This window comes from Elephantulus edwardii, unplaced genomic scaffold (genome assembly GCF_000299155.1).
Source record: "Elephantulus edwardii isolate Elephantulus edwardi_28Jun2011 unplaced genomic scaffold, EleEdw1.0 scaffold00027, whole genome shotgun sequence".
Lineage (NCBI taxonomy): Eukaryota > Metazoa > Chordata > Mammalia > Macroscelidea > Macroscelididae > Elephantulus > Elephantulus edwardii.
Window position 1 is genome coordinate 1,478,776 of NW_006399777.1, and position 15,559 is coordinate 1,494,334.

Here is a 15,559-nt window from a genome sequence, read left to right on the forward strand (position 1 = left end):
AGGACAGAGGACCAGGCAGAGGACACAGGACCGGACAGAGTCTGTGAGGAGGACAGAGGACCAGGCAGAGGACACAGGACCGGACAGAGTCTGCGAGGAGGACAGAGGACCAGGCAGAGTCTGTGAGGAGCACACCGGCCGGACAGGGAAGAGTCTGTCTGTGAGGTGACATCAGACGGAGCAGAGTCTGTGAGGAGGACACGGGACGGGGAGGAGGCTGTGAAGATGACACAGGATCAGGAAGAGTCTGTGTGGAGGACAAAGGACTAGGCAGAGTCTGTGAGGAGCATGCCAGCTGGACAGGGAAGAGTCTGTCTGTGAGGTGACATCAGATGGAGCAGAGTCTGTGAGGAGGACATGGGATGGGGAGGAGGCTGTGAAGATGACAAAGGACCAGGCAGAGTCTGTGAGGACACTAGTCTGAGCAGAGTCTTTGAAGAGGACACAAGACTGGGCAGAGTTAAACCCTGTTGGACACAGTCACTATGAATGGGATTTAAGAGCACCTAAAACAAGAAGAAGTTATTCCAGCTGTGAGAAGGTGAAGCCGTGTAAATGTATTTCTGTCACAGAAGCTGCCAGAAGGCCAGGCAGAAGTAAGGAAGAGCATGATGGGAAGATATTTCCCATGATTCCATCTACAAACCACAAGAATCGGGAATTGATGGATCACCACCAGTTGGTATGTTTCAAATGACAGACGTAGCCCTGGATGTGCTCATCAGACTATTCCTGGAAAGTTGGAGGAAAGCTGCTTGGTCAACTGATGGGAAAAGCTGAATGTTTGTTCCCATTCCCAAGAAAGGTGGCCCAACAGAATGAGGAAGTTCAACAATATTTTTAATATCTCATGAACACAAAATATTGCTGAAGATCATCTAAAACCAGCAAGAAAAGTGCATTGACAGTAACCTGTCAGAAGTCCAAGCAACATTTAGAAGAGGCTGTGGCACCAGGAATATCATAGCTAATGTCAGATGGATCCTGGCTGAAAGCAGAGAATACCAGAAGAATGTCTCTGTGTTTTATTGAAATAAAAAAGCATTTCACAGTGTGGATCATAACAGATTATATCTAACATTGAGAAGAATGTAAACAATTATGCTCACATGAAACTTACACTAAGAAGCTGTTGTCTGATCAAGGGAACACTGACTTTTAAAACTGAGCATGGTGTGTATCAGAACTGTATCCTTTCTCCATACTTATCCGATCTGCTTGTTGAACCTGGACTCAGTGAAGAGGAATGTGGCCTCAGGATCAGAGGAAGACTCTTCAACAACCTGTGCTACGGGGCCAACAGGCAATATCGTGATAGATGAACAAAGGCTTGAAGTTGTCAATGGTTTCCTCCTCCTTGGATCAACAATCAACACCCTTGGCCCTGGCAGTCAGAACAAGAGATGTACTGCATTGGGAAACTGCCACATCCTCTCCAAAATACTGAAGAGCAATCGTGTTAATTTGAAGACTAAAATGTGCCTGACTCAGCCCATGCTTGTTTTCCAATCACCTGCTATGTGTCTGAGAGCTGGACAATGACTAAGGAAGGCGGAAGAGTTGATAGCTTTGGAAAGTGGGAGAAAAGTACTGAATGTCCCATGGACTGCCAAAAGGACAAACAGATATGTCCTGGGAAAAGTGCAGCCAGAGTGCTCCATGGAGGCAAGGATGGTGAAGCTCAGGAGAGGCGATTCATTGGGAAGGGACATCATGCTGGGGAAGATGGGGGGTCAGTGAAGGAGAGGAACACCATCAACGATGAGATGGATCAACACAGTGAGTACAATAACAGGCTCAAGCATGTCGGCAATGATGAGGGCAGCACAGGACCGCACAAGGTTCAGGCTGTCCCCAGGGTCGCCATAGGTCATGCTTGACACCGCCTGAGAACAACTACTATAAGTAGAAATTGACTCCATAGAAAGGGGTTTGGTTTGGGGTTTTGAAATCACGGAAACTATGACATTCTCAGGTGTCACAGTTATTTCCTTGACTACTAGCTGAAGATGGGGCTGGTTGAACCCACCTGGCGGTGCCTCAAAGAGTTTGATAATATGCTTCTAAAAGGTGGCAGCCTCAGAACTCTGTAGTGTAATCTCACTGTGCGCACAAAGCATCCCCACTGTGTGCACACATCGGCACCCCCACTGTGCGCACATGGCAGCAGCATGATTTGGAATCAACTCATGGCAACTAACCACAAGTCATGGAGACCGGGATGGGAGTGGACAGAGAAGAGAGTGGAGAGATGCAAACGCCCAGGTTGTGAGCGCCTCTACGCCCAAGCGCTTTCTTACTTTTTATTTCCGTCTGAACCACTCCTGCCTTGTATCGAGCCGCATCCTTGATGATCTGTGTCATGTTCTGGGAAAACGTGCTGAGGTCTCTGACCGTCCGCAGGTGGAAGTGAAACTGAGATGTGGCCATGGCCTTGAGGTTTTCCTCCGAAGCTCTCTGCAGCCCCACAGACACGATCCTCACCCCGTCCTTCTGCAGGGCCCTGGCCGCCTCTTCCACGTCATCCTCGGACTCAGCGGAAGCCAGGACCACCAAAATGGGGGGGAACTGCTTCTTGTCTCTCCCGTTTGTGGGTGCAGAGAAATAGGTCCTGTGAGCCTCTTGGAGAGCGTTTCCTACGCGCAGGGACCCTCCGAGGAACCCGAAGTTTTTCTTCAGGTGGTTGAGCATGGGGTTCTTGGCCTTGAAGGTGTCCAGCTGGAACTCACTGTGGAGCTTGTCGCTGTACTGGGCCACGGCCACGCGGTACTTGCTGGGCTCTATCGGGAGACTGTTGACCATCTTGTTGATGAACGATTTCACAAATGGGAAGGACTTAGCGCCCAGGTGATCCGAGCTGTCCACCAGAAATACAACGTCTGCGTACTCAGGGCCTGGTTACATCAAAATAAAACAAGAAAACAAGATTATTGATCTTTCTTCACGTTTTAGTCCTTGAGAGAATGTTCTAGGACTCAGAGTAACACAGAATGCCAAGAAGCATGTCTGCTGGGCCTCAAACAAGAAATTACTTGTTTTGTGAAGTCATCAAGCAAGGGAACTTCTATATAGTTGGATAATAAATTTTTCTTTCTCAATTCTATAACAGTCAACTTGATTTTTGTTCTGAAACCCCAAATTCTGATCTACCAGAGAAATACATTATGAAACCACCAGAATGTCCCAATGTAGCCTTTTAGAAACAGTACGTAGTGAGCTATCACGAGTTGAAGGTCCCAGAAGCAGAGCCTGTGACAGAGACTTGGATACCTGGGCTGGCCTTAGGTGGAAGGAATAAAAGGTAAGCAGGACAGGAATTGGAAAGAGCAAAGACGAATGTATTCTCTGGGAAAGTCTGGCCTTTGCCTGATCTCTCTGGAGAATAAATTGTACCATGAATATTCCCTTTAAGGCCAGATTTGGTATGTCCCAGCAGTCAGTCGTTGGCTATAGACCATGCCCTGAAATCGTAGGTAAGGGGAAAAATGTTATAGACATGTTACTGTTGGTGCCATCAAGTCAATTCCAACCCTAGTGACTGTGTAGATCAAAACCATGCCCAAGCCTGGGCCATCCTCAAACCTGAGCAAAGACATGATGCTTAGAAAAGCAGAGGAAGACCCTCAAGGAGATGGGCCCACTGTGACTTCAGCAGCACACTTGAGCTCAGAGGAGACGGTGAGGTCCTCGGCACAAGCCCCTGGGCTTGGGGGCTCCCATCAGACAAGATGAGGCAGTGCTCACAGCAGCTGGGGGTCTGGTCCACCAGTCCAGTAAGGAGGGTCTGGGGAAGGGGAAGCTCCATTGTGTCCACTTGAACAGCTGTGGTTAGGCACTCCTACTAATGAAATTAGCGATGCCCTGGTAAATATCTAGGGAGCACTGGTGGCCTAGTGGGCAAAGTGTTGTGTTGTCAACCCAAAACCCACCAGCTTCTCCAAGGGAGAGAGGGCAGCAATGCCCTCCTGGACAGCTGATGCCTCTGAAGACCAGCTGGGGCACAATGAGTTTGGGGTTGAGGTAGATGTATGTCTAACAGCTAGTTTCCAACAGCACTGAGAAATGTGTCATGAAACCCCGGGTTCTTCCAGTGCAGAACTGGAAATGCTTCTCCGGAGGGCGTTCCATCACCCTGGGAGAGGAGGAAAACCCAGCTTTTATATTTTCTCCCTCCACTCAAGGAGAATGTGCCAGGCCTGTCTCTACTCCGTGTTATTAAAGAAAGGCAATGATTTACAAACACAAATGCCTACAATTTGTCTTCTACGTGTGCTTCCCTTTATCTTCTTTCATTCATTCAAAGCCACAATACAAACTGACCTACGCGCACACGGACTGGCTCTTGCTGAGGGCAGGGTGGACATCGGTGGGCAGCGAGCCTGACAGAGCAGAGCCCACGGCGTTCACCTGGGCCTTTCTGTTGTGTTTGAAAGACGATGCTTGCTTGCTATTTATATCCACAACTGCTACTCAGTGTTTGCTGCTTTTGTTTTCTAGTAAGTCGTTTCTTTCTACTTATAAAAGTGAATTTTGCTGAGTCCTCAGGATATGACTCTAAATAACAATAAACACAAAATGCACTGGTACCTGGGCTCCTGTCAGCTGACGTTTCAGTCCAGAGCATTAGGACAAACAGAATCAGCGGCATCTTCATTTTGTCAGTGAAAGGCTCCTACTTTAACTCTGGGAAAAAAAATATTTACAATCTCACATGTGTTGGTAACAGTCAGCAAAGCTGTTGAAGCAAGTTAGAGACCACACAAAGTTCCCAGAGGCTTCACTCGGCCACCGGTGCTGGGATACCAGCAGGCTCATTTCTGCGCTGCAGATGACGCTGAGGGGACACTGCAGTGGCCAGCAGTGAAGTGACCAGAAGTTTTATTCACGTTTTTGTATTGCCACCTTCTCCAGGCTACCAGAATATGCACTAAGGGAATCGTTACAATGAACATCACTGGATCGACATCATTTCACAAATACGCACCCACACGTACGGCATACTTGTGGAGAGCTGGAACAAATGTCTAAAGAGCCCTGGTGTCACAGTGGATCAAGCTTTGGGCTGCTGGCTGAAAGCTCAGCCCATTAAGTCCCCAGGTCGCTCTGGGAAGGAAGGCCGTGCGCCCCCCTACAATGTGCCACCACGGAAGCCCTGTGTGCAGTCCAGCTGTGCCCACCTGGCTCGCCGAGGCAGAGTCCCCTCGAAGACAGTGGGTTAGGGTTCCCGGCTTCAGGACATGTGTGAGGGGAGGGCTTCACCATCTAACTGGGCACTGCCAAGCTGTTTTGCACGGATTTTATGGCGAGAAATGTGCCAGACCTGCCCGGCCTGTACACTGTTCTCACTTGTATCATTATTTTGTCTTTTCCATGACTTTGGCTTCCTTTAGTTTAAGTGGTTCTGGCTTGTCTGTCTTTCACAATGCTTGCGCTTTTGAGAAGGAGAGAGGTGTGTGTGTGTGTGTGTGTGTGTGTGTGTGTGTGTGTGCGCGCGCGCGCACTCACTGTTGCCTGGTAATACATGCTTGAGAGGAGTGTGAAAATGTATACTCCGTCAGATGACAAAGCGATAACGTGTCTTTTCTGAGAAATTCCTCTGTTGTATCTGGATCCCACCACTCCCAACCCCCGATCCAATCCCACCAATAAGCCCTCTAGTTATTCCAGGGCAAAGCCCAGCACCAACCCTTCTGCCCCAGAGTCAGTGGCCCTGTAAGACCGAGCACATGCACCCCCACAAGGGCTCCCCACACTGGAAGTCCTTACAGAAGTGGACTGACTCATCCTTCTCCCACGGAGCTGATGGGGGCTTCAAACTACAGACCTTTTGATAAGAAGGTGAATTTTTAAACAACTGCGTCACCCGAGCCCTGATTTTCTAGGGCAGCCTCGTCGTGATAACTATTGCTTCTCCGTGGCTCTCAGAAGGCACTCTGCTTTATAGTCTGCCACGCGTTACATGGCTCGTCAAGAGGCTGTGTGTCGGTGGTGTTTCAAATCTACCGCCCACTCAGAAGGGATAACAGTGGGCCGTCCACTTCCATAAAGGTTCACGGTCTCAGAAACTGGAAGGAGGGCTGCTGTAAGTCAGAGCTAAGCTGAGGGCTGTGCACTTGATCTTTGAGTAATCTGTGGCCCCTGGTTCCTTGATGGCTCAGTATCTGTACCTCCCTGAAGTACAAGTATTTTCTGTCACCTAACGTCCACAAAAGGAGCTCTGGTGGCAATGGTAGGGAGTCTGGGCCTGAACCATCATCACCGCCGAGAAGGTGACTTCTAGGCTGCACACAACAGCATGGCAAAAGTAGTGTTCTGACCTCCAGATGAGGGTCTGGCCTCCTGGCATGCCTAGGTACCCCATCCACAGACACACATGTAGTCAGAGTTGGCCTGGGGTTAGGGTTAGGGTTAGGATTAGGGTTAGGCTTAGGGTTAGGGTTAAGCAATGTACACATGTATTTAAGGGTGTATTGGATGGAGGGGGCCAGGGCTTAACTGTTAATTTCTCTCTTGTGCCAGGGGCAAAGTGGAGGAAAGCTTAGCGTCAAGGAGTTAGGGGCTGTCAGAGGGAGCACTCCGCCTGCCTGATCATCGTTGATCCTCCAGCTTCTGGAACCTGGGAAAGAGTCACGTAACACCCATCTAAAGCTCTTCCTATCTCTGAACTTCTGTAGCCCCAGGACCCTCTGATGGAAAGTCTGGAGTAACAGACTCTTCTGGGAAGTTAATCAGTCCTTTGCCTGGGGCTGTGGTGATGGAGTTGTAGGGAGTTCCCTGCTAACTTAAAGGTAGCCAGTACGAAGCTCTCAGTGGCTCCATGGGAGAAGGATGGGCAGAGTCCTCCCATGTGACTTACAGACTCTGAAAGCCCGCTGGGGGCTCAGCTATGATTCGATTCTGACTTGACAACAGTGAGAGACAGAGATCCCCCAAAAAGAGTATCTCCCCGGATGACACACACAGTGATGTTCCCAGCTGCTAACAGAAACTTACAGCTTAACTCCACTCAGAGGTACCTCAGAGAAAAGGCCGGCTGATCCGCTCTGAAAGGTCACCCTACTGAAAACCCCCACGCCCATGTCTACGTGGAAACACGTGGGGTCCCTGTGAGTCCAGATGGAATCCGTGGCAGCCTCTCTTGACTCACTTTTGCTTTGGATGCCCCAGATATGGGCTGGATGGCTCAGTTACAGAGGGAACCGACTTAGCTGTTCCCACGCTCCCAGCTGCCTCCAACCCTCTGAGCTGCTGGGAAGGCCAAGGACACATCAGCTCGGAGGACCAGGTAACTTCCCAAGCTCGCTTCAGCATCAACAGCTGAACCCACATCCGGAGAGAAGACTGTATACAATAAACTCCAGGCCACCAACAGCTGGCCCAGCTGTGTCCTCTGGGTGGGTGCACACACAGAAAGCCAGCGAGAGACAGAGAGCAACTCCCCAGCCATTGCCAGAAGTCCGAGGAGGAGGACAATCATGTCACTCCTTTTGCTTACATTTCTTGGGTTGTAAATGTCTGTGAAGACAAACCTCACTCATCCTGCGTGATAAACTGTACTCGCTTGGAAATCTGTTTTCTAACACAAAGTCTTAAAGTGGCTCTGGGAAGAGGGGTAACCAGACAGCTTAGTGGAGCAAACAACAAGGACGCGTAGGAACAATCTGTAACCTTCTGGAAGGTTCCCACACTCAAAGGAAACAGCCATTATTTAGTACATTGGAAAGCACAGTCAAAGCACGGGTTTAAAAGTAGGTATAGGAACGGTTTCCGGAGGCATGCACTGCTGACCTAAAGCAAGTGTGGTGTGAACAGCGCCTACAACCACCAACCTGATGCCGCTTCTACCCTCTTCCAACCAGAGAAGCTGGTGGTGGTGAAGAATGGCCACAAATAAATGCCAGGCCGTCTCCACTCTGTCCTGTACCCTCGCTGCTTTCTCCCCAGAGCCTGCCCTTGCAGTTCGCATGACCATCTTCATTTCTCCAAGTTCACAGTTTCCTGATGCATGTGGTTTAGAAAGTGGATGCCACTCCTGCTTCCAAACTTGAATCAAATCTTATTTTTCAAAAAATATTAAAGGTCATTAGTTCTTTCCTTTGTAGGGTTGGTACTAGATGGCACTTAACAACAGCATAGAACGTCAAAACCCTTGCCTCCACTTTGGAGTTGGATGAAGCCTCTGGAGTCTGTAAAATGATGTTCTTGCTTTGTTTGAGGGTCTGTGTGGATGGTTTGGTTGTTTTTATTTAAGCCTCCTGTTTAGAGTCAACAAGACCTCCTGGGGGGGCCCTTATATTTAAAAGTTGGGCCTAAGGGATTATATTTTGATCCATTGTTACTGTATTTTGGAGGAACATTCTTCTAAGTCATACAGCACTCTGGCAATTTGATGTGATGAGGTAATCTGGGTTTACTGTGACACTAGCTCTTGCGCCATTTGGGTTTCAGATGTCATAATGAACAACTGTGCCATAGGTGTGTCTAACAGCCTAATGGCTACCCATCATGGGCAGTGTTTGGTGGAGCTTCCAGATGGATTCAAGATGAAGATTGACTACTCCATAGACTGTCAAAAAAGAACAAACAAGACCGTCGTGGAGGGTGGAGCTTGGGTGTTCCTTGGAGGTAAGGATGGGAAGTCTGGGCTCACTCACATTGGACCTGTTGTCAGGAAGGTCCAGTCTTTCAGAAAGGACCTCCTGCTGGGCAATGTGGAGGGTCAGAGAAAGAGATAAGACCCTCAGAAAGATGCACTGAAACAGTGACTGTAACAATGGGCGCACGTGCATTAGAGAGCATGAAGGCAGAACAGGACAGGGCTGGTTCACTCCTGTTGTTCTTAGGGTCACTCTGAGCTGTAGTTGACTCAACAGCCCCTAACAACAACAAACAGCCACTCCAGACAAAGCCGGAGGAGCCTGCTGTGGTGGTGGGGTCATCCTGTGAGGATGGCTGTAGTCCCAGCTTTATAAAAAGCAGAAGTCTGCAACACCCCTCAGGTCACCCCAGGAGGAAGCAGAGGCAGGGTCAAGGGCACAGAGGCAGCAGTTGGCAGCCACACTCGGATCCCCAGTGCCGTTATTACTGTCTGGGCAGAGCACACGAGGAGAGTGGAGCCCGGATTCCAGGACGACCAAACCCAAGCTCAGTTCAATGACACACACAGCCCCTGAGAACACACAGTGCGGTGCGGCAACATAAGGAATAAGAAAGACCCAGACCTGCTTCACACAAGAGTAGGATCTTTGCCGAGTAATGTGCAAGTCATGATTTAGAATCGGACTCAGAGAAGTCGGACTCAGAGAAGTCACCCCACTGCCCTAGGGAAAATCTGTTCCTTTTCTTTCCACCCTGGAGCAATGTCTCGTTTTTTTCCCGAGCTTCTGCCTCTGGGCAATCTTTTGTTGGCTCTGCATCTCTCTTCCCTGCTCCTACTCTGCTCACATGGCCCATTCCTTGCAAATACCTTTTCTTTTAAATGTCCATTCATTGACCATTGTACTTTTCTTCCCATCCAAACCCTCCCCCCTAGTATACTGCCCTCTTGGAAAAGCAAAAGAAAAAGTCTTTCATTGTTTTACAAACCTTCCCCCCAGGTTCACTCCACCATGTAGCCTTCGCTCTAGACTCCTGTCATGACGAAAATACCTAATCACATATCCCTTTTAAACAGTTTTCTCCCTCATCTGTTTCAATGCTGTATACATTATTGAACCCACCTTTCTCAGTCTCCCCCCATCCCCGAGGTCAGTCCTGTTCTACAACAGTGGCACCATGCAGTATTTGTCCTTTTGTGACTGAGATATTTCACTCAGCATAATGTCCACCAGGGTCACCCATTTTGAATAATATTGCATGAGTTCCTTGTTTTTCAATGCAACATAATATTTTGTTGTGTATATACCACAGCTTCTCTATCCATTTGTTTGTTGTTGGGCACTTTGGTTGTTTCCAACTCCTTGCTATTGTGAACAAAGCTGCAATAAACATGGGTATGCATATATCTATTTGGATGTCAGTTATGGTTTCTTTGGGGTATATTCCCAGTAGTGGAATTGCTGGGTTAAATGGTATCCTTATTTGCAACTTTTTGAGAAAGTGTCATACTGCCTTTCATAGTGTTTGCACCATTTTACACTTCCACCAACAGTGAATAAGGGTTCCAGGTTCTCCACAATCTCGCCAGCATTTGTTGCTTGTTGTTCTGTTAAATTTTGCTATTTTGACTGGGGTGAGATGGTATGTCTTAGTTGTTTTGATTTGCATCTCTCTTAGAGCTAGGGATTTGAACATTTCTTCATGTGCTTGTTGGCCATCTGAATGTCTTCTTTGGTGAAGTGTCTGTTCGTATTATGTGCCCATTTTTCAATTGGATTATTTACCTTTATCTTGTTGTGGTGCTCAAGTATTTTATAAATTCTAGATATAAGTCCCTTATCTGACATGTCATTACCAAATACTTTTTCCCAGTCTGTGGCTTCCCCTTTTACCCTGTTGGAGAAGTTTTTGGATGTGCATAGGGATTCGATTCTTAAAAGGTCCCATTCATCTATTTTATATTCTCCTGGTTGTATGTAGCAAATATCTTTTTTTAAAAAACATAAACAGTAATGTTACACATGGATCTCGCCTGATGGACTGCACAGAAATCAGACTGATATTTGTGGAAAGAGTCACTGGAGAAGCCCATTATCTGCAGTCAAAACTAAACCAGGTTCCAATTGCAGAACAGGTCATCAATTACTCATGTGAAAGTTCAAATTGAAGCTGAAGAAAATGAAAACTATTCCACAGGAGTCAAAATAAGACCTTGAGTCTATTCCCATTGAATCTAAAAAGCATCTCAACAACAGGTTTGAGGTCATTAGACAACAATGATCCAAGACCAAGAGAACTGTGTGAGGACATCAAGATATCATCCAGGAAGAGAGCAAGAGGTCATTACAAAGATGGAACAGGAGGAGTACATGAGAATGGACGTCAGAAGAGACTGAAATGCCATTAAAGCATCATCAAGAAGCAGCAATTCCACTACTGGGAATACACCCCAAAGAGACCAGAACTGCCACCCAAGCAGATATATGCACACCCATGTTTATCACGGCTTTGTTCACAATAGCAAGGAGTTGGAAACAACCTAAGTGCCCATTAACAAATGAATGGATAGAGAAGCTGTGGTATATTCACACAATGGAATACTATGCTGCATTGAAAAACAAGGAACTCATGCAATATTATTCAAAATGGTTGACTCTGGAGGACATTATACTGAGTGAGGTATCTCAGTCACAAAAGTACACATACTTCATGGTGCCACTGTTGTAAAACAGGACTGACATCGGGGCTAGGGGGAGACTGAGAAAGAGGGGATAAATAATGTATACTGTGTTAAAACAGAAGAGGGAGAAAAGTGTTTAAAAGGGATATATTATTAGGTATTATTGTCATGACAGGAGTCCAGAATGAAGACTGCATAGTGGAGTGGACCTGGGGGGAGGGATTGTAAAACAATGAAAGAATTTCTCTTTTACTTTTCAAAGAGAAGAGTGAACTGGGGAGGGTGGGGAAGGGGAGAAAAAGAAGTCAAAACAAAAGGAAGAGATGTGAAGAGCTCTCCAGAAGTTTTCGAAAGGCAGTTTGAGAGGACAAAGCAAAATATTAGAACTGAATGTGCAAAGAGCTGTAGTCAGAAAATAAAAAAACTTGCTCAGCATTTCTCAATCTGAAAGAACTGAAAAACAGGCTTCCAGTTGCAATACTGAAAGATGTTATGGGCCTAATCTTGAATGAACCAGGAAGTATCAAAAGAAGATGGAAAGAATATGAACAGTAACCAGTGGTGATGAAAGAACAAGTGTCTCACAGGCTTGAAGGTAACCCTCCTCTCCCTGGGTGTCGGCCGGGACCTCTGGATTCAGAATGGAGGTCTCTGGACCCTGGGCTTCAGGTTCCCTTTCCAGGCTCTCTTGGACAGCAAGTCCACTCCCGTGGCTTTGGGCAGCCCCATTCTTAGTGCATGTGAGAGGCCACCTCACCTCCTCAAGTCTCAGCTGACCCTGCTCTTCTGTCCCTGTGCAAGGCAGCCCCTCTATCTCAGCTTCAGGGAGGTACCCCATCCCCTGGCACACCTCAACTAGTAACTCTGGTCTAGAAATGTGTTGGAAAAGATCTGACTCTTTAAAACCTGAGAGTCTGTTTTTCCCGCTTTTTTGAGATCCAGGAGACCACGGCCCCACCCTCGGAAGCCCCGGTTCCCAAGTTCTTTCCAATAGTTCTGTTGATCTTGGAACTGCTTCAGTAATGACCCTTTACCTTTCTTGGAAGGTAACAGATGTAGCTTCTTGATGAACTTCCTGCCTTTGGAATTCCAAGAGGCAGACAGTGTTCTTTCCTTTCATTCCTTCTCTGTAGGTCCATCTCAGCGGAGGGTTTTCTGCTGTGCCTAGTGCGTTAGATCTTGGTCACAAGTGGGGTCTAACAAAAAGTTGCCAACTATCCTGGGTGGAAATTCTTTAGCTTATCTAACAGAATTTTCCAAATCTTCAAGTTATATTTTCACTTCACACATTTTAAGACCTCTCAGTCTTCTCACATTTCACAAATGACACAAAGAAACCGTGTGGTCCTTTTAATTCTTTGCTTAGACATGCCATTGCTAGGTGAGCTCTGGTGGCCTAGTGGCAAGAAGCTGGACTACAATCCTAGAAGTGTGTGGTTCAAATCCACCAGATGCTCTACTGAAGGAGGGACAATCTCATCTTGTACAAATTGATCTGATTTGACGGTACGCGCATAAAAAATTATAAAAACTAGAAATGTTGTTGTTGTTGTTGTTAGGTGCCCACTAGTTGAGTATGACCACAGTGACCTATGAACCACAGATCTGAACCCTGTCCTGTCCTGTGCCATCCTCACAATCTCTGATGTGGCCAAGCCCAGTACTGCAGTCACTGGGACCGTCCCCCTGGACGTGTCTTTGATGCCCTGATTCCACCAACAGTCTCTTCCGGTCAATCTAGGCTTAGACGACTGTCAGTGTTCTTAGGAGCCATCATTTAGGTGGCAACTGTGACCCACAGCGGCCATCGACTATGACCCACCTTCAGACTCTTCCAGCCTCTACGTACTCTCCAGTCCTAAAACGTTTTCCGTATTTTACATACCTGTTAAAGCAGCATCCTTCTCTTGGTGCCAAATTCTACCTGCTGATAAATTCTAGCTTAGCAAGGGCTGCTGGCTCCGAAATAGAAGTGGGCAGTTTCAACCAACAGAAGTCCATTTTCTCACAGTTCGGTGTCTAGACGTCAGACTTCCGGGTGCTGGCACGAGGAGAAGGCTCGCAGGGCCAAGCATCGTTAGCACAGTATTGAATTTTGCTAGTATTTGATGCATAGGCTCCCTGGTGGTGTCGTAAGTGTCAGACTGCTGACTGAAAACTCAGTGGTTCGAATCCACCAGCTGCTCCGTGAAGATAAAAATTAGAAAGTCTTCCACGAACAGCTGCAGCCTCCGAAACCTGCAGGAAGGTTACAAACGCTGGAATCAGATTGATCACAGTAGATTTAGCTTTGGGCTTACTGTGTGATTAACGAATGTTTGCATCATTGTTCCAAGAAAGAAATGCTTACAGTTTCCTTTCGGTGAACTATCTTTGTCGCATTTTATATACATTACGTTGGATTCAAATGTCCAAACCTTATCTGGAAGTTTACCCTTCTTTCTCTGTTCTTCAACATTGAAAAGGAAGAAGATCCTCTACGATCAGAAGTTCTAAAAAGTTAGCCACGACGCCGGCAGAACCAGAGTGCTGGCTTTCAGAAATGCGGGATTCTCCTGGAGGGACAGGCCATTAGGCTTATTTTGTGGTTGTTGTACAGATGACACTCGTCTTGGCGGTCCTGGGTCATGTGTAGAGTTCAATGTCACCAACTCCTTCAATTAAATTTGCTGCTTTAGAGTTTGCTTCTTGTTGAAATTATTCTTTCTTTAGTTAAATTCTGCAGTTATTATTCACATTGTTTTTATAATTCTCCATTTCCTCCTGATTTTACTATAAAATAAAAAATTACTCTGTCATTTCCCTTTACTCCCTAGGATTCATCTCTAATTTCTACTATTAAGCATCTGCTTTTCCTTTATTTTAACTTTTATTTCTTTCTTTTTCTCTCTTTGAGTGTGAGTTATTAGGAGATTGTTGTTGTCGTGTGCTGTCAAGTTGGAACTGCTCATAGCTGACCCCCCAGCAGGTTTTCAGAGGCAGATAATTGCATGACAGGAGATTGTATGTCCTTTCCCTACAAAGCAGTCAGTGGATTTGAACACTGTGCTTTCAGAATTGCAGTGCAGTGTCTTACCTCTAGGTCACCAGAGCTCCCTAATTCCCATTAGCAAATTGCCCATTTTAATGACTTTTTCCCCAAACAGTATTTTTGCCTTTGTTTTTCTTTGCCATTTTTCTTATTTTCGCTCTTTACCTCAGTCATCTCCTGGCTTTCATTTTGTGAACTTCCTGAATCAAATGATTAGCTCATTTAGTTCCATTTATTTTACTTAGAAATGAAGGTTTCATGAGGCAACACATTTTTATGAGTGTAGCTATAGCTAAAAACACCAGCTTTGGTAGGCAAGCATTACAATCTAGATTAGAGACCTGACGATTTTCAGTTATGGTTTCAAATTTATCAAGTAGTTAGGGATTTTAAGATTTGTTTTGTTGTAGTGGTTTTCTTTTTCAGAGACCTATATTTCTCATTCTGGAATCTATTGAGTTTCCCTTTGTGGCTTAATTTAGGCTCCCTTTTTAAATGGCTTTGTATAAGCTTGATAAGAAAATGCACAGTTTCTGGAGGATATGAGGCTCAATATTCATCTGTTGCTGATGTTAAGTCCGTCGAGGTGGTTCAGTCTTAGTGACCCGATACAGAACGGAATCCTTCCCCATTCTCTGTCACCTTTATAATCCCTGCTGTGTTCTAGCCCACAGTTGCAGCCCCGCTGTGTCCATCTAGTTTCCTGAGGGTCTTCCCCTTTTTCACTGACCTCTTCCAGGCATGATGTCTTTCTCCAGGGACTGGCTCTACCTGGTAACATGACCATAGGTTTAATCTCACCATTTCAAACACCTAAAGAGAATTCTGGTTATATTTCTCCTAAGACAGATTTGGGTTTGGAAGTCCTTTGAAACTCTCTGTAAACACCACTATTCAAAGGCATCAACTCTTCTTTAGTCTTCTTTACACATTGTTTAACTTTCACGTGTATCTGAGGCAGTTGAAAATACCACAGCTTGGGCCAGTCACATCGTAGGTCTTACAGTGACATCTCTGGTCTTTAGCACTTTATAAAGCGGACTTTTGCAGCAGATCTGCCCATTGAAATACTTTACTCAGTGTTGCAATGTGTTACATGCTGGGCTGTTAATCAAAATGTTGGCCATAAAAAAATCCGCTAGCCACTCCATGGGAAGCTCCAGTGGCTTGGTGGTAGGGAGTTGTGCTGTCAACCCAACGACATGTGGTTTAAATCTACCGGCTGTTCCAGGGGAGAAAGATGGGCCATC

The 15,559-nt window shown here is 46.4% G+C and overlaps 1 protein-coding gene across 1 annotated transcript in view; it reads right to left on the reverse strand.

The window, feature by feature from the left end:
• Positions 1-4,654, reverse strand: part of COL6A5 (collagen, type VI, alpha 5) — a 99,361-nt gene extending 94,707 nt beyond the window's left edge. Inside the window, exons 1-2 of the mRNA XM_006883398.1 lie at positions 4,582-4,654; positions 2,301-2,894 (exon numbers count right to left, since the gene is read on the reverse strand). Coding sequence (XP_006883460.1) covers positions 2,301-2,894; positions 4,582-4,654 — 667 coding nt within the window. The remainder of the gene's footprint in view (positions 1-2,300; positions 2,895-4,581) is intronic.
• Positions 4,655-15,559: the final 10,905 nt, after the last annotated feature.